The following is a 27,342-nucleotide window of genomic DNA, read 5'->3' as shown; positions in this document are numbered from 1 at the left end:
TTTAGTCCGCACGCTTTTGGGGGCAGCCATTTTCGTGAAGGGTGTTAAGCTAGCGACCCCTTCAAAGTAGTACTTTAGATGGGAAAATGTAGGATGCTTCCGGGTCTAGTTATCTATTGTGGGGCTAGGCGGCAAGAAAAGGCCTCTATCATTCAGATCGAAAGGTGTCTAATTCGTGTCCCTTATTCCACGTCCTCCAAATTATTTGTTTCCTTAGTCGTAGGAAGAACTATTAAGCAAGAGCAGAAAGTGGGTCCTTCGACTTTTAATGATGTGCTCCAAACCCTGGGACACAGAACGGAAGTCTAGAAGGATTAAGTACCTCCCAGGGAATGGAGCCCTGGTCCTTTAAGGGTGTGCCAAGGGGCGGAGTCTAGAGCGGAAGTTATAAGTCAGGGCCGAAGTCCAGCTGAAGAAGGGCGGAAGCTGAGTTTGGGTCCAAAAGCACAATCATGGCGCTGGAAGGGGAAGATTTTAGAGATTACAATTTGACTGAGGAGCAGAAGGCGATCAAGGCCAAGTATCCTCCAGTCAATCGGAAGTACGAGTGTGAGTAGGTGTCTCACTTCTCTCATTACCTGGGGCTTCTGGCCTCGCCTTCCACTTTGTCCCCTACGGTACTTCCGGCACGTTCCCTTTTAGCCCTGTTTGTCTCTTCTGTGCTTGTCCCGCGGATGCTGAAGGGAAAAGCCACCCGGTCTGAATCGGAAATCTGGGCTTCCACATTTAGTCTTTTGAACTTTTTCTACGTGTGCCTATTCACGCTTACTTTGTGGGAATTTTATTGGTGTATTAATTCTAAACACAACCGTGTTTTCAAGCGTTTGCGGAGTTGTCGTCTCCTAAGAGTGTGGCTAGGTTAGGGGACTGAAAGCTCTCAGTAGGGAACTTCTAACTTGGTGTTTTACCTGTATCGTGTTAGTAAAAAGACCTGGTTTTGCCATATTTAGTTAAGTGACTTTAGGCAAATCACATAACCTTTCTTTGCATTCAGTTCCTTCATGTGAGGGATAATTGAGATAAAAATAAATGTGAAAGTGTAGTGCAGACTCTGAAGTTCTATATAAACCTTAAGCTATCATCCCTAAAGGTGGCTGTGGTCTGGGAAGGACTAATCTGACTCTAATATCCCTGCTTAAAATATTTCATTAAATTCCCCTTGTCTTCAGTATAGAATCCAACTATTTACCATAGCTTACTAGGCTTAGTTCTTTCTGGACCCTGTATGTCTCCCTACGCTCATTTTTCTCTCACTTAGCAATTTTTAAAAATTACTTTTAATAAGTTCTATACATGATGCCAAATTCAAAAAGTACAGGGAGTTCCCACTGTGGTACAGTGGGTTAAGAATCTGACTGAAGTGACTCAGGTTGCTCTGGACGTGCAGGTTGGATCCCCAGCCCAGTGCAGTGTGGAAACCAATCCGACTAGGAACCATGAGGTTGCAGAGTCAATCTCTGGCCTGGGAACTTCCAGCCCAGATTTCTAGCCACCTAGTCTTTGTCTCCAGATCAGCCATTCTTAACATTTTCTTATATGTACATGTAGAGATGGACATTTAGTTTAGTTAACCACTTTCTAATTGATGGACATTTATGTTTTTATTCTTTTACAATTGGAAACAATGCAGCAGTGAGTATACTTGTACATCCATTGCTTGGCACCTGTGCAAGTATATCTGTGGAATAAATTTCCAAAAGTTACATTGTTTTGTCAAAAGGCAACTGCTTTTTTTTTTTTTTTTGCCCTCCCCTCCAGCCTGTGGAAGTCCCTGAATCAGGGACTGAACCTGAGCTACAGCAGCAGCCCAAGCTGCTGCAGTGACAATGCAGGATCCTTAATCTGCTGAGCCACAAGGGAGCTCCTGCATTTTTAACTTCAGCAGTTATTGCCAAATAGCTCTCCATTGAAGTTGTGCCTGTTTATACTCTCCCCAGCATCTTTTCTCATACTTTTGCCAGTTTACTGTTACCATACTTTTTGGTCTTTTCCAGTTTGTTGAGTGTCTTGTTACACTAATTGCATTTTTCTCACTATGAGTGAGGTGGAACATATTTTCGTATGTTTGGAGCTATTTGTGTTTCCTTTTCTGATATGTATATTCTTTTTTTTTTCCTTTTTTTTGCTTTTTTTATTAGGGCTGCACTCGCAACATATGGAGGTTCCCAGGCTAGGGGTTGAGTCCAAGCTACAGCTGCCAGCGTACACCACAACCACAGCAATGCAGGATCTGAGCCATGTCTACAACCTACACCACAGCTCATGGCAATGCTGGATCCTTAACCCACTGAGTGAGGCTAGGGATTGAACCCGAAACCTCATGGTTCCTAGTCGGATTCGTTTCCATTGCACCACAACAGGTACTCCTATATTCATATTTTTTAATCCATTCTTCTACTGGGTTGTTGGTCTTTTTTACTATGTAGAAATGTACTTTTTAAATTTTTTTTGGTTTCACGTGTGGCAGAGGAAATTCCAGGGCCAGGGATCAAACTGGTGCCATAGCTGCAGCCTGAACCACGGCAGAGATAACTGCTGGATCCTTAACCCACTGTGCCACAAAGAAACTCCTATTACCCATTTTTATAGCTTCTGTGATGTCATACTTAGGCCTTGCCTACTCTGAGGTTGTAAACTAATTCTCCCATGTTTCCTTCTAGTATAATATTCCTATCTGTATAATTCAATGAACTAATTTTTTTCCTAATGTAACACAGTCAGGCATACATAAAATCTGTTCGGAGCACAAGATAGCACAGTGGATTTTAATGTTACAGAGTATGAAAAGTTCACTGTTAGAGCTTCAAATTCCACATTGCAAATAACCTTTAAAAAACTACCATGTTTCTAGTTTTGGGGTAGTAGCAAGGAAGACTATACAGTTTTTGTTTCTCTCTCCACTTCAGCTGTACTGCTCCTGTACATTTTTTATTAAGCTGCTAAAATACTCTTTTCCTTCTACCTCCTGCATATATATCTGTCACATTGGGTTTTATTTATGTACTTTAACTAAACTGTCATATTGCAACACATTGAAAAGTCAGACATTATAAATATTCGCAGGAGTTCCCATTGTGGCTTAGTGGAAACAAATCTGACTAGTATCCCTGAGGATATGGGTTCAATCCTTGGCCTCGATCAGTGGGTTAAGGATCCAACAATGCCTTGAGCTTGTTGTAGGTTGCAGATGAGGCTTGGATCTTGGGTTTCTGTGGCTGTGGTGTAGGCTGGCAGCTGTAGCTCTGATTTGACCCCTAGCCTGGGAACTTCCATATACTGCACCTCTGGCCCTTAAAAAAATTTTTTCTTTTTGCAGAGATGCTGAACAGTGCCACTCTTCTCACTAAACTTTTTGAAAAATACAGGGTTTTTTTTTAAATTAAAATATGTAATTTATGTTATACTATGAGCTTATTTTTATTTTATTTTTAATTTTTTTTTTTTTGTCTTTTCTAAGACCACACCAGTGGAATATGGAAGTTCCCAGGCTAGGGGTCTAATTGGAGCTGTAGCCACCAGCCTATGCCAGAGCCACAGCAACGTGGGATCGAGCCACTTCTGCAAACTACATCATCGCTCATGGCAACGCCAGATCCTCAACCCACTGATCAAGGCCAGGGATTGAACCCACAATCTCATGGTTCCTAGTCGGATTTGTTAACCACTGAGCCACGACGGGAACGCCAATGAGCTTACTTTTCAATGAATGAATAAGTAGTTAAATTTTTTTTTTTTTTTTTTTTTTGTCTTTTTGTCTTTTGTTGTTGTTGCTATTTCTTGGGCCGCTCCCGCGGCATATGGAGGTTCCCAGGCTAGGGGTTGAATTGGAGCTGTAGCCACCGGCCTACGCCAGAGCCACAGCAACGCGGGATCCCAGCCGCGTCTGCAACCTACACCACAGCTCACGGCAACGCCGGATCGTTAACCCACTGAGCAAGGGCAGGGACCGAACCCGCAACCTCATGATTCCTAGTCGGATTCGTTAACCACTGCGCCACGACGGGAACTCCTAAATTTTTTTTTTTTTCAGCTAAAATTTCTAGTATGGGAGTTCCCTTCGGGCTCAGTGGTTAACGAATCTGACTAGGAACCATGGGGTTGCGGGTTCAATCCCTGGCCTCGCTCAGTGGGTTGGGGATCCAGTGTTGCCGTGAGCTGTGGTGTAGGTTGCAGACGCAGCTTGGATCCCGCATTGCTGTGGCTCTGGTGGCTACAGCTCCGATTAGACCCCTAGCCTGGGGACCTCCATATGCTGCAGGAGCTGCCCTAGAAAAGGCAAAAAGACAAAAAAAAAAAAAAAATTTCTAGTATGGTTAAAATTGCCAGATAGAACCCATATAAACAAAAGCTCTTTGGTGTCCTCGATAATTTTTAAGAGAGTAAAGGCTTCCTGAGACAAAAAATTTGAGAACCACTGCTCTGTAGCAGTCTGTCATTGTCTTTTTAAATTGTCTTTTTAAAAATTGAGGTATAGGAGTTCCCATCGTGGAACCATGAGATTGCGGGTTTGATCTCTGGCCTCACTCAGTGGGTTAAGGATTCAGCACTGCTGTGCAGGTCGCAGATGTGGCTCAGATCTGGTGCTGTGGCTCTGGCGTAGGCTGGCAGCTGTAGCTTTGATTCGACCCCTAGCCTGGGAACCTCCGTGTGCCTTGGGTGCAGCCCTAAAAAGTAAAAAAAAAAAAAAAAAAAAAAAAAAAAGAGAGGGATAATTTACATATAGTAAAAGCACTCACATCTTAAGTGTAAAGTCCAGTGAGTTTTGATAAACAGATACATCTGTGTAACCAACACTCCAGCCATGCTCTAGAACATTTCCATGTCCTAGAAAGTTCTCCTTTCCATTCAGTCCCGTGCCCCTTTGCCTTGAGGCAAGTACTGCTCTGACTTCTATCACCATAACTTGCTTTTGTCTGTTTTAGAGTTTCGAATAAGTGGAACTACTCCGTATAGATTTTTCTTTGTCTTTACTCAGTATCAGAGATAAATACACCTAGGCGTTCCCTGGTGGTGCAGTGGGTTAAGGGGTTACCACTGCTGTGGCTTGGGTGGCTGCTGCTGTGGCCCAGGAACTCTTGCTTGCTTCAGGCCTGGCCAATAAAAAAAAGAGAGAAGATTAACACAGACGTTAAAGTGTTTAGTGGAGTTTATTCAGTAACTACTGACAGTAAAGGAAAGAGCCGAGCTCTTTGGATTTGTGCAAAGGTGATTGGGTCTTTTAAGGGGGCAATGAGGGACGAAGTGAGAGCAGGAGGGCTTAGTAGAGACCAGGAAGTGAAAAATTACCAGAGCTTGGTCAGTGTAAAGTCGATTAGGCCAGTAGTGGTTGCTAGCAGGCAGTTATCTAAGTTAGGATTCTGTCCTCCCACAGAGACTGGGAGTCCTTCCCGATGAGTACATTTCAAAGGAATGGCCTCCAGTCCTTGAAAAAGACACTTCTCCCTTTCTCCAAACTGATAAATATTCACAACCATAAGCCCTTTTTAGTAAATTCCCCAAGAAGGGGAGGTCAATGGCCTATTGTCAGGTGCTGACTAGAACAGACAGTAAATTCTCCTGCCTTGTAGAGCTTTCTCTGGCAGGCATTGCAGTGGCACCAGGGTGATCCTAGGAACACAGCCTTAAGCTACTAGAAGTCCTGCTAAAGTTTGGTCAAGTCTTCAGTGCAGGGGGTTTGGATGGAGTTATTATCTGCTGAGAGTTGTCCTGTTTTCGTTTTTTGGCCGTGTCCTTGGTAGAAGTTCCCAGCCCAGGGATTGATCTCGAGCCACAGTAGTGGCAATGTTGGATCCTTAACTGCTAGCCCACCAGCTACTCCTTCACTGAAAGTTTTTGAGATTTATGTAAATGAATGTATCAGTAGTTCATGCCTTTTTTTTTTTTTTTTTCCTTTACAGTAGAAGGAAGGATTTTTTTTTTTATTATTTGCAACAAGTGAGGAGAACATTGATTGGGGATCTTTCCCAAAGTTCTTACTTCTTTATTGCTGAGTAGTGTTGTGTTATATGCCTCAGTTTATCTGTTCTCCTGACAGACATTGGGTTTTTAATTTGGGAGAGTAAAATTGCTGTGAACATTATGCTGTTTTTTTTTTCCCCTTCTGTTTTTTAGGGCTACGCCTGTGGCATATGGAAGTTCCCAGGCTAGGGATTGAATCAGAGCTACAGCTGCCAGCCTACACCAGAGTCAATAGCAGTGCCAGAACCGAGCTGCATCTGTGACCTACACCACCGCTCATGGCAATGCCAGATCCTTAACCCACTCTCCACAGCAGGAACTCCCTCAGCCCACATTTTGTTTTTCCTCAGAGATGATGATTGTTATTCCTGTTGATAATGATCTAGAGTTATTTTTCTGTGATTTTTTTTCGCTTTTTTTTTTTTTTGTCTTTTTGCTATTTCTTGGGCCGCTCCTGCAGCATATGGAGGTTCCCAGGCTAGGGGTCGAATTGGAGCTGTAGCTGCCAGCCTACGCCAGAGCCACAGCAACTCGGGACCTGAGCCGCGTCTGCAACCTATACCACAGCTCACGGCAACGCTGGATCGTTAACCCACTGAGCAAGGGCAGGGACCGAACCCGCAACCTCATGGTTCCTAGTCGGATTCGTTAACCACTGTGCCACGACGGGAACTCCTTTTTTCGCTTTTTATGGCTGCATCTGTGGCATATGGAAATTCCCAGGCCAGGGGTTGAATCAGAGCTGCAGCTGCCTGCCTACACCACTGCCACAGCACATGGAATCTGAGGTGCATCTGCGACCTACACCACAGTTCACGGCAACGCCAGATCCTTAACCCACTGAGGGGAGCCAGGGATCGAACCTGCATCCTTATGAATACCAGTCAGATTAATTACTGCTGAGCCACAATGGGAATTCTTACTTTCCTGTGATTTTTAGGTTTAGTTATTTATAAGTATTTTTCTCTCTCTCCCTCAGATTTGGATCATACAGCGGATGTTCAGTGAGTATACCTGGAGTTTATGCCTTTGACATCATATGGTTAAACTCCGAAGGCTAACGTTTTAATCTTGATGTCCCTAGTTTTAATTTTTCTCCTATTTTGGTTCCTTTAGAACATGAAAATGGTGTCTTTAATACTACTTGGTTTCAGTGTCCTGAAATTGATTGAGGCCTTAGGTTTTGTGTTTATCATGTTGATTTTATTTTGACTTTGCTGTCAGGTTTTCCCTGTTGCAGTGAATTATTTTACACAGAGCATGAATGTATTTCTTTAGGTTACATGCCTGGGGAGATACTCTGGAGGAAGCATTTGAGCAATGTGCAATGGCCATGTTTGGTTACATGACAGATACTGGAACGGTGGAGCCCCTCCAAACAATGGAAGTAGAAACCCAAGGTAACCAATATATTCACAAGGAAGAAATTGTTATACAAATGTTCAGTATTTACATAATTTCATTACATGTTCACAGGAAGAACAAAATTGATTATGAGCCTGTTCTTTCAGCTAGCCTAAACAATTCCTTGTGCTGTTGAATTCAAATGAATTTTTAGAGACAAAAATTATTAAACATACTTTTATGATTCTTTTTGATTCTGCATAGGAGATGACTTACAGTCTCTTCTGTTTCACTTTTTGGATGAATGGCTTTATAAATTCAGTGCTGATGAATTCTTCATACCACGGGTAAGCAAAAATTCTTCTTTTTTACTGAGCAAATGGGTTCTTAGTCTATATTTTAGAATGAAACTAGTGATTTAAAATAGAACAGGTGGAGTTCCTGCTATGGCACAATGGGTTAAGGACCTGGTATTACCACAGCTGTGGTGTAGGTTGCAGCTGCAGCTTGGATTTGATCCCTGGCTCAGGAACTTCCATGTGCCATGGTGCAGCTAAAAAAGGAAAAAAAAAAGAAGACCATGTGAGGAGTTCCTGCTGTGGGATCTTGGGAGCACCAGGATGCAGGTTCAGTCCCCAGCCCAGCACAGTGGGTTGGGCATCCATCGTTGCCACAGCAATGGCTGGGTTGCAGCTCTGGCTCAGATCTGATCCCTGGCATGCAGGGCAGGCAGAAAAGAAAAAAAAAAAAGAATATTTGGGGGGAAAATAAAAGGAGTTGCCGAGTGGCTCAGGGGGTTAGGATCCAGTGTTGTCACTGCAGGGGCTTGGGTTGCTGCTGTGGCATGGGTTCGATCCTTGGCCTGGGAATTTCCACATGCCATGGGTGTGACCTAATAATAACAATAATAATAATAATAATAAAAAGAAATGTTATATATGATGCAAAACCAAGGCATACAGATATACAAGATAATGATTTGCAGAAATTATAATGACCATAGGCACTTCTTTCTTTTTTTTTTTTTTTTTTTTTGAGATTGGCTCTGGCGTTCTGCACTGACTCTAATACTCTAATCCTTATTCTTTTTTTTTTTTTTTTTTTTTTTTTTTTTTTGGCTTTTTAGGACCGCGCCTACAGCATATGGAGGTTCCCAGGCTAGGGGTCGAATCGGAGCAGCAGCTGCCTGCCCATACCACAGCCAGAGCAACATGGATCCAAGCCGCGTCTGCAACCTATACCACAGCTCACAGCAATGGCGGATCCTTAACCCACTGAGCGAGGCCAGGGATCGAACCTGCATCCTCATGGATACCAGTTAGATTCATTTCCGCTGCGCCAGAACAGGAACTCCCGGCACTTCTTGATTAACCTGAGTTTGCCTATGTATGTGCATTCTGTATTTATTTTTTATTTTATTTTTTTGGTCTTTTTGCCTTTTCTAGGGCCACTCCCTCGGCATATGGAGGTTCCCAGGCTAGGGGTCTAATCAGAGCTGTAGCCACTGGCCTATATCACAGGCACAGCAATGCCAGATCCGAGCCGCATCTGCGACCTACACCACAGCTCATGGCAATGCCGGATCCTTAACCCACTGAACGAGGCCAGGGATCGAACCCACAACCTCATGGTTCCTAGTCGGATTTGTTAACCACTGATCCACGATGGGAACTCCCATTCTGTATTTAGATCTCTTTATTATGTACATGTCACTTATCAGACTTGTGTGACAAGAAGGTACCTTATGTCTTCACTTTCTCCATTTGCACTTTTTATGTCTCCCAAGTTTGAGCTATATTTATGTCCATCCATATGTTCTTTTTGTCTCATTTGAAATTTTGCAGCTCTGCCATGTTGGCCTAAGTTTAAAAATCAGTACATTTGGTTTAACTTAATGTGAAAAAGGAAAAGCCAAATGGAGACTACTTGTTGCCATCAACCTCTAGAAGGGAACACCTCTCCAAGATTCTTGTTATCTAACACATATGGCCTTCCTTGCTTCCATAATTCCTCCATTCTCTCCCTTACCAGCTCCACTACATATATTCTTCCAACTGGGTCATTTGTCTTACAGAGCTCAAGTGCCTATAATATTATATAAAAATAGGCTGAGAGCTTTGTCAACTATAAATAAAGCTGGAAAAGAAAAAAAAAACAACCGACCCAGAGTGACTGAAATCCTATATCATCCTACCCTATGTATTTTATTTTTAAGGGCCGAATCTGTGGCATATGGAAGTTCCCAGGCTAGGGGTCAAGTCAGAGCTGCAGCCCCAGCAGCGCCAGATCCAAGCCACACCTTCGACCTACACTATAGCTTGCAGCAATCCCGGGTCCTTTACCTTTGAGCGAGGCCAGGGATCAAACCTGCATCCTCATGAATACTAGTCGGGTTCTTAACCTGCTGAAGTGCAATGGGCACTGCTCCTCTAATGTATCTTATAGAAAAATTCTTTCGATTCATATTTTTAGATGGTGTATTTTCAAGAATACCTCCCTTGACTGTAAAAAAAAACCCTTATTTCCTTGAAATATATAGTTTTTCTATTTTAGTTAACATTTAATTTTCTTTGCTGCAGAGAAGTCATATGCTATTATCTCAAAAAAGTGATAACCTAGACATGTTTCTGTAAGTGATCTGTTATGAACATATATTAGAATTAACAATTTTTTTTCCTTCTTTAGGAAGTGAAAGTACTTAATATTGATCAAAGAAATTTCAAATTACGGTCAATTGGGTAAGTTTTGAAAACCTTTTAAATAGCAGGTCATGAAAGATGTTAAGTTATATTTTTCCCTGAATTCAGTGGGCAGGAAGAAAAGCAGAAATGTTAAGTCAGAAGACCAGTTGCATCCCAGTAGGGTTTTGCAGATTAAGCTTTGTGAGACACCAAGGAGTGAGGGTTCACCTCAGCTTTGGAGGACCAGAAACTTGTTAGAACAAAGTTGATTTGGGTTTTTACACTGGATTCCCAGTTTGTTAAGTTTTAGTACAAAAAAACATATATCAGTGCTAGATGGCGCAGAGATTTGCATAAAGCCTAGCTTGGTCACGGGAAACGCTGATGCATCTTTTTTTTTTTTTTTTTTTTTTTTTGTCTTTTTAGGGCCGCATCCATGGCATGTGGATGTTTCCAAGCTAGGGGTCAAATTGGAGCTGCAGTTGCCAGCCTACACCACAGCCACAGCAACACCAGATCCGAGCTGCATCTGCGACCTACACTATAGCTCACGGCAATGCTGGATCTTTAACCCACTGAGCGAGGCCAGGAATCAAACCCTGGTCCTTGTTGGGTTTGTTACCACTGAGCCACAATGGGAACTCTACTAGTTGGGTTCCTAACCCAGTGGGCCACAGTGGCAACTCTCATCCTTTCATACAGATCCTCACACTTGGACTCCATTCAAACCAGTTCATTCTCTTAACAAATTATACTTTTCCTTCCAGTGCTTGCAAACACTTAATCAAGGGCACTCTGATTGGATTTGGTGTTTTCCAGTTTTTTTCAGTCATTTAATGATATCTTTTAGGTTATTTCTTTTCTTTTTTTTAATATTCTTTTAGGTTATTATTATTTTTTGTCTTTTAAGGGCCACACCCACAGAACATGGAGGTTCCCAGGCTAGGGGTCGAATCGGAGCCACAACTGCCAGCCTACTCCACAGCCACAGCCATAGCAATGCCGATCCGAGCCGTGTCTGCAGCCTACGCCACAGCTCATGCCAACACAGGATCCTTAACCTGCTGAGCAAGGCCAGGGATCGAACCTGCATCCTCATGGATACTAGTCAGATTCATTAACCACTGAGCCACGACAGGAACTCCCCACTTTAGGGTTATTATCTAAAGGATATCTTTTCCATTTTATGTTGATTTTTTTTTTGTTTGTTTATTTATCCAGTGAGATCTTATATTATTTCCTTCTCCTTTTTTTATGGCTAAGAAAACAGGCGTGTCCTAGGGTACTTGGCTAATAAATAGTTGAACAGAATTTTAAACATTGCTCTTTCTAACACTGCTACTGCTTCTGCACCTGTGATCTTCAGCCACATTAGTGTAGGAGGGAGAGAGGTTACTCATCCCAAGTTCTAGGAGAGTCCCTTTCCAGGGCCTTCCATATACGGACCATTTTTTGAAAAGTTATAAAATACAAACCAAGTTCAGACAGTATTATACAATCTTGTATTTTGCTCTTAGGTGCTCAGACCTTTTTTCTCCAATGGGAGGTATTACTTACTTAGTTCTATACCCATGAGTACAGTGAACATTTTGAACATGCTACTCTGTTATGAACCAGTATCCATTAAACAATGTTTATTGAGGGAGTTCCCATTGTGGCTTAGTGGTAATGAACCCAACGAGTATCCATGAGGATGCAGGTTCAATCCCTGGCCTTGCTCAGTGGGTGAAGGATCCAATGTTGCCATGAGCTGTGGTGTAGGCCCGCAGTTGCAGCTCCAATTCGACCCCTAGCCTGGGAACTTCCATATGCCGAGAGTGTGGCCTTTGAAAGAAAAAAATAAAATAAATAAACAATGTTTATGGAGAATCTACCTATGTCCACTGCACTAGGACACCTTTTTTAAGAGCAGCCATCTTTGTTAAGACGTCAGTTACTTTAGTCCCTCAACAGCTGTATCTGCTGATGGTCAAAGTGAAATGTGTAGCTCCCTTCCCCTCCATCTCTTTTAGCTTTCTCGTATCTTAACCACATTTACATGGCTTCTTTTAAAATAAGGAAAGAGAGAACAAATATTAAATCTTGAAAATCTTAAGCATGTTTTACTTTTTCTTCTCAAGGTGGGGAGAAGAATTCTCATTGTCCAAGCACCCTCAGGTACGTTTTTAAATCCAGCCATTCGTAGCATTTTTTACTCTTCTTACCGTAAAATCAGTATATGTGCCAGTTAACTTACTAGTTCTAAGACGGGGGTGTAAAGTCCTACATTTTTCTCAGACTTCGCTTACCTCTCCAGACATATTACGTTAAAACTCTTTGATTTCGTGCATCTGATTTGGAGGATTAGGAGTTAGCACTTGGGTTATGGGATTCGGTTTTTTACAGAGTACTGTGGGGCTTGAAACTCCCTTTGCCTTTTTGAACATTGATAACTTCCCCTCCAATGAGGGAGTGGGCCTGGATGTTCTCTAAGGTGCCTTCTAGCTTTTGTTCATCTCCAGAGGCTGTATTTGCCAGCATGTGTGGCTTCACTCTGTAGCAGTCAAGTCTCTTGGAATAGGGGACAGGCAGTTTTGGGTTTTTTTTAATGTTTTATGCTTTGTGGGCAGAGAATGGTGGAAGAGCACCTACTTTTCTATTATGTTTAGCACCGAACAGCCATAGACAGCACATGAATGAATGAATGTGGTTGTATCCCAGTAAACCTTTTTTTTTTTTTTTTTGTCTTTTTGCTATTTCTTGGGCCACTCCCTCGGCATATGGAGGTTCCCAGGCTAGGGGTCGAATTGGAGCTGTAGCCACCGGCCTACGCCAGAGCCACAGCAACATGGGCTCCGAGCCTCGTCTGCAACCTGCACCACAGCTCACGGCAACGCTGGATTGTTAACCCGCTGAGCAAGGCCAGGGATCAAACCCGCAACCTCATGGTTCCTAGTCGGATTCGTTAACCACTGCGCCACAACGGGAACTCCCCCAGTAAACCTTTTTTTAATGACCCCATCCCCCACCATTTAGAAAGGAAAAAATCATTCTTAGCCTATGAGGCTGTACAAAAATAAGTGGCAGGCCGGATTTGGCCTTTGATTTGTAGTTCACTGACCACTGTATTCAGTCCAAGGAGACCCAAATTAGGTGGAAGTGACTGGGAAATCCTGTTTGCTCCCAGTAGCTTAACCTGCTGAGCCACAACAGGAATCCCACAAATTATTTTTATAATACAAATGACACGGTGGAATCTTCTTTCTTTTTCTTTCTTTTTTTTTTTTTTTGACACACTGTCTTATTTTATTCAAATACCAGTCTGATCACACATGGTCCAAGAACACCAAAATAATAAACCAAATATAATGACATGTTAAAAGATTGGTCTTTAAACATCATAGCCAACAATGCCATTCTTGCCTGTGATCTCTCCGGCAGAAAACCACATCAACACCTCGGTGGTCAGCAAACCATTCAGCAGAGCTTCCTTAACTGTGAGCTGTTTGAAGCTACCAGTTTGAGCACTATTTTTTTTTTTTGTTGTCTTGTTTTTTGTTTTTAGGGCTGCACCCGCAGCATATAGAAGTTCCCAGGGTAGGGGTTGAATCAAAGCCACAGCAACGCCAGATCCTTAACCCACTGAGCGAGGCCAGGGATCGAACCCGCATCCTTATGGATACTAGTCGGGTTTGTTTCTGCTGCGCTATGGCAGGAACTCCTTGAGTTTGAGCACTATTGACTCTTATTCAGGCTCTGAATAGCTGTAGGGATCTCAGCAGGGGTTGGAGGAACCAGCTGCACCTTGGCATAGCACCAAAATGTGATACTTCTCTGTGAGGTTATGGACACACTGGGCCATGGATCTAAGAGCAAAAATCCAGTGCCGTGACTGGCTGGCTGAATGTCACCTGCCCGGAAGCGGAATTTTCTTCTTAAGTATATTATGTTTGAAATGCCTATTAGATATCTAAATGGATAGAGTTCCCTTGTGGCACAGGAGGTTAAGGAGCCAGCCATGTCCCTGGCCTGGGAATCTCCATATGCCATGGGCCTGGCTAAAAACAAAAAAGACTCCTAAATGGAGATGTTGGATAATAGGCATTTGTCTGTAGGATGAGTGTCTCAGGATGACCGCTGAGTTCCCAGGGTCCAGGATAGACTGTAAGGAAGAAGTCTGAGAAGGAGCCTTGAGCCAGACAGTGGGAAAGCTTTGTATTCCTGGATTCAGCCCATTTGATAAGTGAAAGAACTATGCCCAGAGAGGTCAGCAGCTTCCATATCCGGGTACAAACAAAGCCAGGACTATATAGAATGCTCCATCTCCTAAGTACTTTCTCTGCTGTGCACATCTGCCTCTCATTTTTATTGGATAAGTGGGTAGTACCATACTGATTGGGTAACTAATTGTTTCATGTGAGCTTTTCAGAGTAACATTAAAATTTTGACTTTATGCCAGTTGTTGTTAGAGTTAATGATTCTGATTGCAATGTCCTTTTTTTTCCCTGTTTGTTTTTTCTTTAACCCCAACTTTAGGGAACTGAAGTCAAAGCAATAACATATTCAGCAATGCAGGTTTATAATGAAGAGAAGCCAGAAGTTTTTGTGATCATTGACATTTAAGATAAAAAAGAAGAGACTCCTCTGAAGAATTTTTTTCCTCTTCCTTTTGAGAAGAAACCATGATATAAATTCTACAGTATCTGTTAAGATACATAGTTATACAGAACAGAAATTTTTTTTTTTCTGTCTTTTTGCCATTTCTTGGGCCACTCTCATGGCACATGGAGGTTCCCAGACTAGGGGTCGAATCGGAGCCACAGCCGCTGGCCTACATCAGAGCCACAGCAACGCGGGATCCCAGCCACATCTGCCATCCACACCACAGCTCACGGCAACGCTGGATCCCCAACCCACTGAGCAACACCAGGATCCAACCCGCAACCTCATGGTTCCTAGTTGGATTCATTAACCACTATGCCACGACGGGAACTCCCTAGAACAGAAATTTTTAACTTAAACCATGATTTTCATGGGAGTTCCTGTTGTGATACAGCAGAAAATGAGTCTGACTAGTGTCCATGGGAATGCAGGTTCAATCCCTGGCCTTGCTGTGGCTGTGGTGTAGTCTGGCAGCTGCAGCTCTGATTTAACCCCTTGCCTGGGAACTTCCATATGCTATGGGTGCAGCCCTAAAAAAATTTTTTTTTAAATGTAACTTTCAGAAATGGAAAATTAAGGTACAGTCTTGGTCTGTTACCCAAATATTTACATTCTAAAGAATTCTTCAGGTAACAAGTATGGCTCTTCAATTATTAATTTCCTGCTATAGCAGCAGGAGCCTTACACCCTTCCGATGGAATGCAAGTCCTCCAGAGCCTGGTCTTAAGAAAGATCATTGATGATAGAGCAGCCTGGGAGAACTGAAGCCCTTGTGCTCTTATCAAACGCAGTCTGAAAAAAAAGGAATTTGAGAAGTCCTACAACCAGGATTTTGCTTTTCTTCCAAATTCTTAAGACATATTTTCTATATGTACATTAGAAGAGGTTGTATTTAGATTGCCCTGTGGAAAAGGGCCATCCTATATTCCAGTTGGTTTTTTAAGATGAAATACTTATATTTGAACAATTGGAAGGCTTCTCTAGAAGGAACCCTGATTTGTTTTCTCTCACTTTTTTTTTTTTTTTTTGTCTTTTTAGGGCCACATGTGCAGCATATGCAGGTTCCTAGGCTAGGGGTTGAGTCAGAGCTGAAGCTGCTGGCCCACACCACAGCCACGGCAATGAAGGATCTGAGCCACACCACAGCTCACGGCAGCACCAGATCCTTAACCCACTAAGCAGTGCCAGGGATCGAACCTGAGTCCTCATGGATAATAGGTTTGTTTTCACTGAGTCGTGACGGGAACTCCCTCTCATGTTTTTTTAAGCACTGATGTATTGATACTTTCCAATTTTCCCATAAGAGAAAATTGATGCATATGCAAATGGGCCCTTCTTTCAAACATGTATATTTACCTACGTTATATGTACAAATATATTAGGTATGTACATGTATATAATACAAATGTTATCTATATATATAATATGTGTGTGTGTGTGTGTATGTATTGGGTGCTGGGGAACCACCAAGGAACTCCCTGTAATTTTGTATTAAAGCCAGTATATTTATATAGTTAGAAAAGAAAAGGAGAATTTTAAAAAATGTCTTTGTTCTTTCAAAATTACCTAAGCAGAGTTCCATTGTGGCTGAGCTGGTTAAGGATCCAGTGTTGTCACTGCTGTGGCATGGGTTGTTGTTGTGGCACGGGTTTGATCTCTGGCATGGGAACATCCACATGCCTCAGGTGCAGTCAAAAATAAATAGTATCAACTGTAATAAAAAAATAAAATTAAAAAAAAATTTTAAATGTATAGGAGTTCCCTCTGTGGCCCAACAGGATCGGTGGCATCTCTGTAGTGCCAGGGCACAGGTTCAAGCCTCTGCCAGGCACAGTGGGTTAAAGGATCTGGTGTTGCTGCAGTTGCAACTGACCGATGGCCTGGGAACTCCATATAGTTTGGTGCAGCCAAAAAAGAAGAACTATAAATAAATAAAAATTACTTAAGCTCTTCCTTTCCAAGGAGACAGGAGGCCAGGAAAACAACTTTAAACTGATCTGAACTTTTCAAAGTAGATAATGTTTTTTAAAAATGAAACTGCTGGGAATTCCCATTGTGGCTCAGTGGAGAAGAATCCGACTAGTATCCATGAGGATGCGGGTTTGATCCCTGGCCTCATGCAGTGGGTTGGGGATCTGGCGTTGCCGTGAACTGTGGTGTAGGTCACAGACTCCGCTCAGATCCTGCGTTGCTGTGGCTGTGGTATAGGCCAGCGGCTGTAGCTCCAATTTGACCCCTAGCCTGGGAGACTTCATATGCTGAGGGTGTGGCCCTAAAAAGAAAAAAAAAAGTGAAACTGCTTTCGTTTGATTTGCAGCATTATTCCATTCTCTATTCATTGACATTTTTTTCTTGTGATAGAAGAGTTTGCAAAGTTGCTGTTTTTTTCACACATACATGAAAAAAGATTGCCTCTGGATGGTGTCACATATCATGATGGTATGCCGAACTTGACCTAAAAGAAAGATTGTCTGTGAGCTTTCTAAGTGTTCTGAGCACTGCATTATTTTTCTCCAGCTGTTTAACAGAAAGTAAGGGTAATGAAGACTAGGCCAAAAGCCTATGGTTTGAGTAATTCTTTACATGAACACAGCGGGATCACTGAGGTAGCCCTCCTTCAACTTCCTAATTCTCAGGTACATTTTATACTTTTTTTTTTTTCTTTTTGTCTTTAGGGCCACACCCACGGCATATGGAAGTTCCCAGGCTAGGGGTCTAATTGGAGCTGTAGCCGCCAGCCTACACCAGAGCCACAGCAATGGCAGAACCGAGCCACATCTGCGACCTACACCACAGCTCATGGCAAAGCCAGATCCTTAACCCACTAGCAAGGCCAGGGATCGAACCCACAACCTCATGGTTCCTAGTCAGATTCATTTCTGCTGCGCCACGACAAATTCCTACATTTTATACATTTAAACTGTAGACCTCCAAGCAAAAAATGTCCAGAAGAACTTCTATCTTTTGCTAAGATGAATTTCCAGTCTGAGATGGGGTGGGGTTCTTTTTTTTTTTTAAAGAATTTGCAATTTATTTATTTATTTTTGTCTTTTTTGCCATTTCTTGGGCCGCTCCCGCGGCATATGGAGGTTCCCAGGCTAGGGGTCGAATCGGAGCTGCAGCCCCCAGCCTACGCCAGAGCCACAGCAACGCGGGATCCGAGCCGCATCTGCAACCTACACCACAGCTCATGGCAACGCCGGATCGTTAACCCACTGAGCAAGGGCAGGGATCGAACCCGCGACCTCATGGTTCCTAGTCAGATTCGTTAACCACTGCACCACGACGGGAACTCCGGGTTCTTTTTTTAAAGGACTCCTTTACATATCATGGGTTACTTGGGGGGTTGATTTTGAAAATGAACAACAGTGTATTGTGAGGTTAATGGGAGAGCTGAAGCCACAGTAAGACGAGCTCTTGAAATGTATTAAGTCAAGTAGGGTACAAACTTGATAGGAAAAAAAGCATAGCCATATCTCTTACCACCAGACCTCTACAATGGAGATCAATAAAAACAAATCGGGGAGTTCCCGTCATGGTTAGTGGTAACAAACCTGACTAGTATCCACGAGGATGCCAGTTCAGTCCCTGGCCTCAATCAGTGGGTTAAGGATCTGGTGTTGCCATGAGCTGTGGTGTAGGTCACAGATGCAGCTTGGATCCTGCATTGCTGTTGATGTGGTGTAGGCCAGCAGCTGCAGCTCCGATTTGACCCCTAGGCTGGGAATTTCCATACACTATACTTGTGGCTCTAAAAGGCAAAAAAAAAAAAAAAAAGAATAAATAAATCAGGAAATTCCTGTATAGTACAGTTGGTTAAGGATCTAGCATTGCTGACAGCTGTGGCACAGGTGGCAGCTGTATCATGGGTTCAGTCCCTGGCCCAGGAACTTCCACATGCCACAGGTGCAGCCCAAAAATAATAAAAATAAAACAAGTCAGATGTGATTATGCAATAGAAATTATATTTCTGTATTTTTAACAAATTAATAATTATAACTTAAAATTTAGTTTGTGGGGTTTTTTGTTTTTGTTTTTGTTTTGTTTTTTTGCTTTTTAGGGCTGCATCCACAGCATAGGGAGGTTCCCAGGCTAGGGTCCAATCGGAGCTATAGCTGCCAGCCTATACCACAGCCACAGCAACTCAGGATCTGAGCGACATCTGCGACCTACACCACAGCTCACGGCGCAAAGCCAGATCAACCCACTGAGCAAGGCCAGGAATCGAACCAGCAACCTCATGGTTACTAGTCAGATTCATTTCTACTGCGCCACAACAGGAACTCTTAGTTTGTGTTAGTTTTAAAATATGTCAGGAGTTCCCTGGTGGCCTAGCAGTTAAGGATTCAACGTCACTGCAGCAGGTTGGGTCACTGCCTTGGCTCAGGTTCGGGCTGGGCCTGGATATTTCTGTATGCTGCAGGTACAGCAGGGGAGGGAGGAGCAAAAACATACTGAATAGAAGGGAAATGAGTATGTAACTCTATACATGAAGTTTTGGTGTTTTTTTTTTGGAGGGGGGATCTTTTTAGGGCCGCATCTGCAGCATATGTAGGTTCCCAGGCTAGGGATAGAATCAGAGCTAGAGCTGCTGGCCTCTGCCACAGCCACAGCAACACAGGATCTGAGCTGAATCTGACCTACAACACAGCTCACGGCAATGCCAGATCCTTAACCCACTGAGTGAGGCCAGCGATCGAACCTGTGTCCTCATGGATACTAGTCGGGTTACCTGCTGAGCCACAATGGGAATTCCTTGGTTTACTTTTTGAGATGGTTGTGCCATGCTCACAGAGCTTCTTCTGTTAGTTTCAGGTATGTGTCTTGCCTTGAAGAACAAATTTCCCCCATCACAGAGCTAATAATTCTCCTACCCCATAGCATACCCACTCATCTTCACTTCTGTCTTACTGTTCTCCTTTCTGGGCTGCTGTTCTCATTTCTGAAGACGTTGGGGTAGCAAATCCACTGCTCAAGGAGTCAAGGAGGTTATAAAAATGGGCTGTGGGTGTTGAGTCAATGGTTTATGCAGTTCCAGCCCTTCTTGCTAGTGGGAATACAGTGTGGCAGCTTTTCATGACCCCCTAGAAACATCTTTTTATGTGAACACTCCTGAATTTTTCAAAAGAACCCCAAACCACTGTGGGTTATCACAATGAGGTACAAATTGTGTGTGGTCTGAATCTGGTCCACAGGTCGCTAGTCTGCAGCTCTGCTTTAAAATCCAGCTCAAGCCACATTTCCACGATGCCTCCCTAACCAGCCTTCAGGGATCTCTGAACTATACTTCTCAAGATTTAAGGATTTGCAGGCGTATTCAGTTTTGTAATTGCTTAATGTTTACCAGTTTTGTCCCTCTGAAAAGAAGAAAAGCTCCTTGATGGCACACAGTAGATGCCCAGTTACTATTTAATGGTCAGTGGATTAAGCATCTTAGAGCTATGTCAACCTCTTGGGCAGAGGCTACAGATCAACTCCTTGAGCATATCTACAAGAACGTAACAATGGCAAGTCACAAGCCTCAATTCCTAGCCTTTGCTCTACTGTTTGACCTTGGACGACTTCATCTGTGTATTATAGGTGTGTATGAATGATTCCTCAATTCCTTTCCAGTTCTAAGTTTCTGTGATCTAGTAATACTATATTTTAAGCAACTGAGCTGAGAAAGAGAAGGTATCTGTTACTTGAAACAGTTGTCTGGCCTCAAAGGTTCAAATCACACCGTCCAGGTCTGCTTCCTGATCAGCCATTGTTATGGGTAGGTACATGGTGTGTGACGTGAAGGCAGTGACTCTCAGGAAAGTAGCAGTTAGTGGTGTGATGACTTTTTCTCACTGGTTCCTCTGCCTCTAAGAAGGCTAAGTGGGGAGTTCCCGTCGTGGCTCAGTGGAAACGAATCTGACTAGCATCCATGACGACACAGGTTTGATTCCCAGCCTTGCTCAGTGGGTTAAAGGATCCAGTGTTTCAGTGAGCTGTGGTGTAGGTCGCAGACCAGGCTTGGATCTGGTGTTGGCTGTATTGTGAGCTGGCAGCTGTAGCTCTGATTGGACCCCTGGCCTGGGAACCTCCATATGCCAAGGGTGTGGCCCTGAAAAGCAAAAAATAAAAAAATTAAAAAAAATAAAATAAAAGCTCAACAAGTGATTCTGAAGTGCTGCCAAAGGTGAGAACTCCTGATCTAGGCAGAAATGTTCCATTTTTCCCCTCATGGGCTAATAAAAATGTTACTCTTCCGAGTTCCCTTGTGGCACAGAGGGTTAAAGATCTGTTGTCACTGCAGTGGGTCAGGTCACTGCTGTGGCTGGGGAACCTCCACATGCTGCAAGCGAGGCCAAAAAAAAAAAAAAAAGTTCTAAAGAATTAAGCAATTGTCAGAGTTCCCATGGTGGTGCAGTGGTAACAAACCTGACTGTTATCCATGAGGACTCAGGTTTGACCTCTGGATTCGCTCAGTGAGTTAAGGATCCAGCATTGCCCTGAGCTGTGGCTGTAGGTCGAAGAAGAGGCTGGGATCCTGTGTTGCTGCGGCTGTAGTGCAGGCCAGCAGCTGTAGCTCCGATTCAATCCCTGGCATGGGAACTTTCATACGCCACAAGTGTGCCCCCCCCACCAAAAAAAAATAGAATTAAGCAATTGTAAATAACATCAACAAGGAATCAAAAGATTTTCCCAATGGGAAAATCAATAGACTATATAATGGATCTGTATATCTAGAAATCTGAAAGAGTGAAGCAAAGTACCACTAATTCTTGGATGTATTTTACAAGCCGATTCAATGTTATAACATTTGCAAATGATCTAATCAACCCCAAAGGTAAAAGAGGTGACTGGCATTACGTTGTCACTGGTTTCCTGTCTGAAGGTTATAAAGTATCCGATGGTTTTTGTAAAGAAATAAAAAGAGATGGGGAGAAGTATTTATCATGCTTTTAAGTAAATGCATTTCAATATGTTTGCCTTTAAAAGCTGAGTCCCTTGGCTTCTCCTGTGTGTGGCTTATTGCTCATTAACGTATCTCACTTTTTTTTGGGAGGGGGTGTCTTTTTAGGGCCACTCCCATGGCATATGGAGGTTCCCAAACTAGGGGTCAAATTGGAGCTGTAGCCACTGGCCTACACCACAGCTCACAGCCAAAGTCGGATCCTTAATCCACTGAGCAAGGCCAGGGATCAACCTGTATCCTCATGGATGCTAGTCAGGATTTCCTTCTGCTGAGCCACAACGAGAACTCCAACACACTTTATTTTTTGTTGGCATTAATACAAGCATTTTGGGAGAAGGCCGACAAGTTAAAAAATGAAGTTTATGGATTCCTTGTGGATTTCATTTTTCTGGTCTATTCATGGCTCCATTAGCATGAATAGTTTGAATATATTTCACAATATTTAAAGCAGCTGGGTAGATGATGCCATTTGTGTGACAACCTGAATTTTTATCATAGAAACTCTTGTAACCAAAGTCACATCCTTTACATATAATATTTATTCTGTATAGGATTTATCCACATACAATGACGTCAGCTTTAAAACAATTGACTCTTATTTGTATAAAGTCATCTTATAAAATAGAGTTATACACAACACACCTCAGTGAATTAAGCTGGATGTTCTAGGAATCCGAAAACCTGATCATCTTAATTCCTATTTCTGCCATTGTTTCACTGGGTCGGCTTAGGTAGGTTGCTTTACTGTTCTGTGCCTCATTTCCTTTCCCTTTCATGTGATAAATGTTCTATTTATAGATATGTAAAGAATAACATAAAATTATTAAATAGTTTGCAAATATAGAATGCTATGTAAATGATAAATAGTAATACTGATCCACTCTCATATAAAATAACATAAAATTTTCCATTTATAATCTAAAGTTTGGTCCTCCAGTACCTACTATTACCACCCTTCCCAGTTAAAGATGTCTTACGCTGGCTGCACTGTTTTTAGTGATTTTTCCAGAGTACTAATTTTAGGACTCCAAATATATATAACCAATACGAGTGGAAATTTCAATGTATCTTAGCTTGACTTGGCAAACTAATGCATTGAGTTCTGAGCTCATAAGGAACTGAAACACTAAACTTTTCATCCATTTAGCCGTGACTTGGCCACATAAAAGTAATAACTGTGTCTGACTTCATCACTCAGACATACAGTACTGAAAAATTTGTTCTAAAAAGTTTTAAGATATGCTAACTATAGAAGGACTCTCGTGAAGGTATTATGATTTGTTGCTCTGAGAGTCCCTATGGTTACCAGCTTATAAGTGCAGTGAGCAACAGGAGCAATGACGTGAGACTGTAACGCTCGGAGGGAATTCAAAAAGTGATCCCGTCCAAGGTTTTCAGTGCTGGACTCCTGAGCTCTGTAGGGGTGTCCGGGAAAGGCTCGTAGGGAGCTTTAACCAGAGCAGCTGACTTTAATGTTTCCCTTAAAACTTCTCTATGAAAAAATTCATTGGAAGAAAGTGTTTCTTGGGTTAAAAAAAAAACTTTTAAACCACTCATCTAGTCTTGCTTCCTCCAGACACCAGGCACGACTGCAGTGGTGCTTTATGTTTGCAAAACTTCATCCCATCAACCAGATATTCTTGGCAACCATAGACTTAGAAGGTTGTCCAGAAGCTGACAAACAGCGTACTTGTAAGAACGAACTTTGGTCTAACCAATTCCTATTATTTCTCTAAAAAGAAAAAATCTTGGCATAAATAAAGCTTATATTAACAGATCATACCCCTATGTAACATTTTCCCACATTGAAGTGCCGAAGGATTCAGTTTTCTTAAAAACCATTAAGAGCTTCACTCTAGAAAAGAACCGGTCTTTAAAGTCTTAGACATACATGATGTGATAACTGAGTTATTATTTACAACTTACAAACATGTCATGAATGTTCTTTTATGACACTAAAAGGACAGAACAGATGTGCTGTCTAGTTTGGTGAACTTGATAGCGTTTTGTGGCAATCGCTGGATGCTTGTTATAAACAATTATGAGAAAGCATTATTTCTGAGAAGGCTCTACCGGTGCTGGTGGCACTGTGTTCAGTGGACCTTGCTAACATTCATGCGATGTTTGCATGCAGAAGATAGTAGCAGTAAAGAACATTTAGACCATAGACTAAAGTGCGTTAAGAGTACATACATGCAAGCACGACTCCATTTCTATAACTAAAGGTCAAATTAGGCATTTTCCCCATTGGCTCCAATGATTAAAAATCAGATTATAATTTGAAAGATATTACCATACTCTGGTGGGACTAGAGAATGACAAGTGTTCCCTCCCTCATTTGGTGCAATTTACTTTCTCTTTTTTTTTTTGGTCTTTATTTTTTTAGGGCCACACCTGTGGCTTATGGAGGTTCCCAAGCTAGGAGTTGAATTGGAGCTGTAGCTGCTAGCCTACACCACAGCCACAGCAGCACAGAATCTGGGCTGGGTCTGAGACCCACACATCTCACAGCAAGGCTGGATCCTTAGCCCACTGAACGAGGCCAGGAATCAAACTCTCACCCTCATGGTTGCTAATCAGATTCGTTTCTGCTGAGCCATGATGGGAACTCCATTTGGTGCAATTTAATTGTTAAGACTCCTGATTCAGGAATGGTCATGTTGGGAGACAATGAACTCAATGCACACTATCCAGTCTGTCTTTGTTTTGCTTTGTTTTGTTTGCTTTTTAGGGCCGCACCCGAGGCATATGAGGTTTCTAGGCTAAGGGTTGAATCAGAGCTGCAGCTGCCGGCTGATGCCACAGCCACAGCAACACAGGATCTAAGCCGAGTCTGCGACCTACACTATAGCTCACGGCAACACTGGATCCTTAAGCCACTGAGCAAGGCCAAGAATCAAAGATACATCCTCATGGATCCTAGTCGGGCTCATTAACCACTGAGCCACGAAGGGAACTCCCAATTTTAAAGTAACTGGAAATTTACCCTTAAGGGAATCTTGAAAAAAAATCTCAGAATTAAGTACCATAAAACAAAGTGGTTATTCATCTATTTATAAAGAAAATTTAAAGAAATTAACCATTTTAGCCCACAAATTGGTATCAAGGACAATCACTAGTTAAATAAGAGAAAATAATAACATAAAATATTTTGAGGTATGTCATGGCAGGTAATACATGGAGCCTCTCTATGAAAATTAAATTAAAACAGGCTTAATGGTGATAACTTCCTAAGACCTTTATGAAGGTCAGTTCCTTACTTCTAGTATTTAGATTTTATCTTTAGAACTAAAATAAAGCTTCTCCAATTTGACTTAACTTTGGAATGTTTCATAATTCATATATGGGAGAAGTTTGAACTTTGTATCCTAGTAGAAAGATTGTTTTGAAAAATGATATAGACAAGCTAAGCAAAAATGCTTAAAGAACTTAAGAGAATAATATCATCAAATAGTTTTATATATAAAATTTACATATAAATAACAATATAAAACATGTCAATAGATACTATAGGGACATGACTTAGCACTATTTGAATATCTCTAGTTCAAGATATTATATGCTGTTGGAGATAATTAAATTCCTCTTCTTTCATACTTTCTAAATCTTCTTTTTTCATACACTCTAAATCTGATAGGCTTCTTTTTATAATTATTGCAGATTGGTGAGGTTTAACTTCATTCCTTGGCCATTTCAGGAGACAATACAGGAAGAAACAGTTGAAAGAGGATGATTTAAAACCAAAACCTGTCCCCTCACCAGCCCCACCACTTAAACTTCCTAACCTTAATTTCCTCATTTGTAAATCAGACAGAATGATCTTTATTCTGCTGATTGGTGGGAAAATGTGTGAGAGAGCACTTTATAAATAATATAGCAGTATAGAAATGTTAGAAATTACTATTAAAAACTGGTAAGAACCTCCAGTTTTCTTTTAGAGAGGAAGAGCACTGTATATTGACAGATCTTCAAAAACAACCTTGACAGTATTAGTTTACTCCTTTAAAAAAATGAGGTCTGTATATAATATCTGGTCAGCCTCTATTTTTGGCTTTTTTTTTTTTTTTTTTTTTTTTTTTTTTGTCATTTTAGGGCCGCACGAGCAGCATATGGAGGTTCCCAGACTAGGGGTCTAATCTGAGCTACAGCTGCCAGCCTACGCCACAGCCACAGCCACGCCAGATCTGGGCCGCATCCGAAACCTATACCACAGCTCACGGCAACGCCGGATCCTTGACCCACTGAGCGAGGCCAGGGATCGAACCCGAAACCTCATGGTTCCTAGTCGGATTTGTTTCCACTGCGCCATGATGGGAACTCCCTTTCTTTCTTTTTTTTTTTTAAATACTGACTACATAAGAGTGATTTTTTAACTTAATGACAAAAATTTCAAATATGAACGATTTCAACAATTTTAGATTTGTCTTCCGCCATAATGTTAAAACATGTAGGATATGGGAATAATGATAGGTCGTTTTAGATCTGAAGTTAATGGAAAGACTAATTTGTTTAGTCAGATAGGCTGCCAGACCCTTTAATGTGCTCTTACCCGGTACCCTGTGAAAATTCAATATTGGTAGTTTACATGTTTTTGAAACACCTTGAAATTATTTATATAAAGTTTGATTGTGGTGAATTTATTTAAAATATTTTCTTTGAAAAAAATTTGCTAAGTCGATCTTCCAATGTTAAAAAAAAAGGTATCTCTGTAATAAAAGTAAGAGGATTAATTGTTCATCCATCATGCCAACTCAAGCTAGGTCTTTCTTTCCAGTGCAGCAACAGATTTTAGGGCATCAAGGTTCAGAATGAATACAATGGCCTGTTCAGAAAGCATGCAGATGATATCAGGTCATTACTTTTAGGTCAGTCTGATGATCTGTTCACCAGACTCTGACCACGGAAAGAGAGAGAAACGGAAGTTAATGTAAGTTGCAGACATGCCACCTCTGTTGGTTCACCTTCAGCTACCTGATGTTGGGCTTTATTTCCTTCTCTTCTTCTTCTTCACTATCATCAACCTGTTGTATGACCAGATCAGCAGACCCATCCTCTACAATCTCCACGTATGATCTATTCTCATCTTCTCCCAAGTGCCATCTGGAATCCTTATCTCCATCTGATGGGGACATAAGATGCTGTTCAGCTTCCAAATCAATGGGGAGGCTGTCTATGCCAACTTCAGCAAGGCACTCATTACAGAGTCTGTAGCGCCTGGTTCCTTCCTGCACCACTTGACCTGTTAGATCAGTCACATGGCGTTTGCATTTTCTGCAGATGAGTTTGCATGCCTGGTGAATCTGTGTAGAGATTGAAATAGTGATTTTAAAAAAGAGATTTTTCAAAAGCAGAACACTTTGATAGTCTAAGTACCAGTTCATAAACTTAAGATGTTCAAAGCCAAGCATACATTAAATTAGCACTTAATTATTAGAAAAACATCACAGGTTTTAGTGATAAATTGATGTCAGAAATATTCACATCAGCTTTCTCTATTTTCTTTCTCTTTTTTTTTTTTTGGCCGCACCTGTGGCATATGGAAATTCCCAGGCCAGAAATGGAAGCTAAGCCGCAGCTGCAACCTATGCCACAAGTGCAGCAATGCCAGATCCTTAATCCACTGCTCTGGGCCAAGGATTGAACCCTGACCTGGGCCACTGCAGAGACAACACTGAATCCTTAACCCACTATGCCACAGTGGGAACTCCAATACCAGCTTTCCCGAACCAATGTCAATTATTTTTTTGATTAATGTTATATACTTACTAATTT

At 41.9% G+C, this 27,342-nt stretch overlaps 2 protein-coding genes across 9 annotated transcripts in view; one reads left to right on the top strand and one right to left on the bottom strand.

The window, feature by feature from the left end:
- Positions 1–411: 411 nt before the first annotated feature.
- On the top strand, positions 412–16,048 carry ZBTB8OS (zinc finger and BTB domain containing 8 opposite strand). Of its 3 annotated transcripts, none has more exons than XM_005665186.4 (7): positions 412–549; positions 6,938–6,962; positions 7,237–7,358; positions 7,567–7,649; positions 9,988–10,040; positions 12,104–12,140; positions 14,499–16,048. In XM_005665186.4, the coding sequence occupies exons 1-7, from the start codon at positions 453–455 to the stop codon at positions 14,583–14,585; spliced, it is 504 nt and encodes a 167-aa protein (XP_005665243.2). In that variant the 5' UTR covers positions 412–452; the 3' UTR covers positions 14,586–16,048. The 3 variants fall into 3 exon arrangements, with proteins under 3 accessions (XP_005665243.2, XP_020951473.1, XP_020951472.1); XM_021095814.2 differs by having other exon boundaries at positions 412–553; XM_021095813.2 differs by lacking the exon at positions 6,938–6,962 and having other exon boundaries at positions 412–553.
- A 6,043-nt stretch (positions 16,049–22,091) lies between these two features.
- The window catches only part of ZBTB8A (zinc finger and BTB domain containing 8A), a 42,050-nt gene continuing 36,799 nt past the window's right edge, over positions 22,092–27,342 (bottom strand). For 3 of the 6 annotated variants that reach the window (XM_084963702.1, XM_003356289.5, XM_005665187.4), the window contains one exon: positions 22,092–26,870. In XM_084963702.1, coding sequence (XP_084819828.1) covers positions 26,538–26,870 — 333 coding nt within the window. In that variant the 3' untranslated portion in view covers positions 22,092–26,537. The remainder of the gene's footprint in view (positions 26,871–27,342) is intronic. The other 3 variants (XM_084963703.1, XM_084963705.1, XM_084963704.1) reach the window with 2 other exon arrangements.

The sequence above is a fragment of the Sus scrofa genome, chromosome 6, assembly GCF_054392235.1.
Source record: "Sus scrofa isolate SSC_HxYL_T2T_F1_AM1 chromosome 6, Sscrofa_HxYL_maternal_Yorkshire_Landrace_v2.0, whole genome shotgun sequence".
Lineage (NCBI taxonomy): Eukaryota > Metazoa > Chordata > Mammalia > Artiodactyla > Suidae > Sus > Sus scrofa.
Note: the sequence above shows the minus strand (reverse complement) of the source record. Positions and strands in the feature narration are given on the sequence as shown.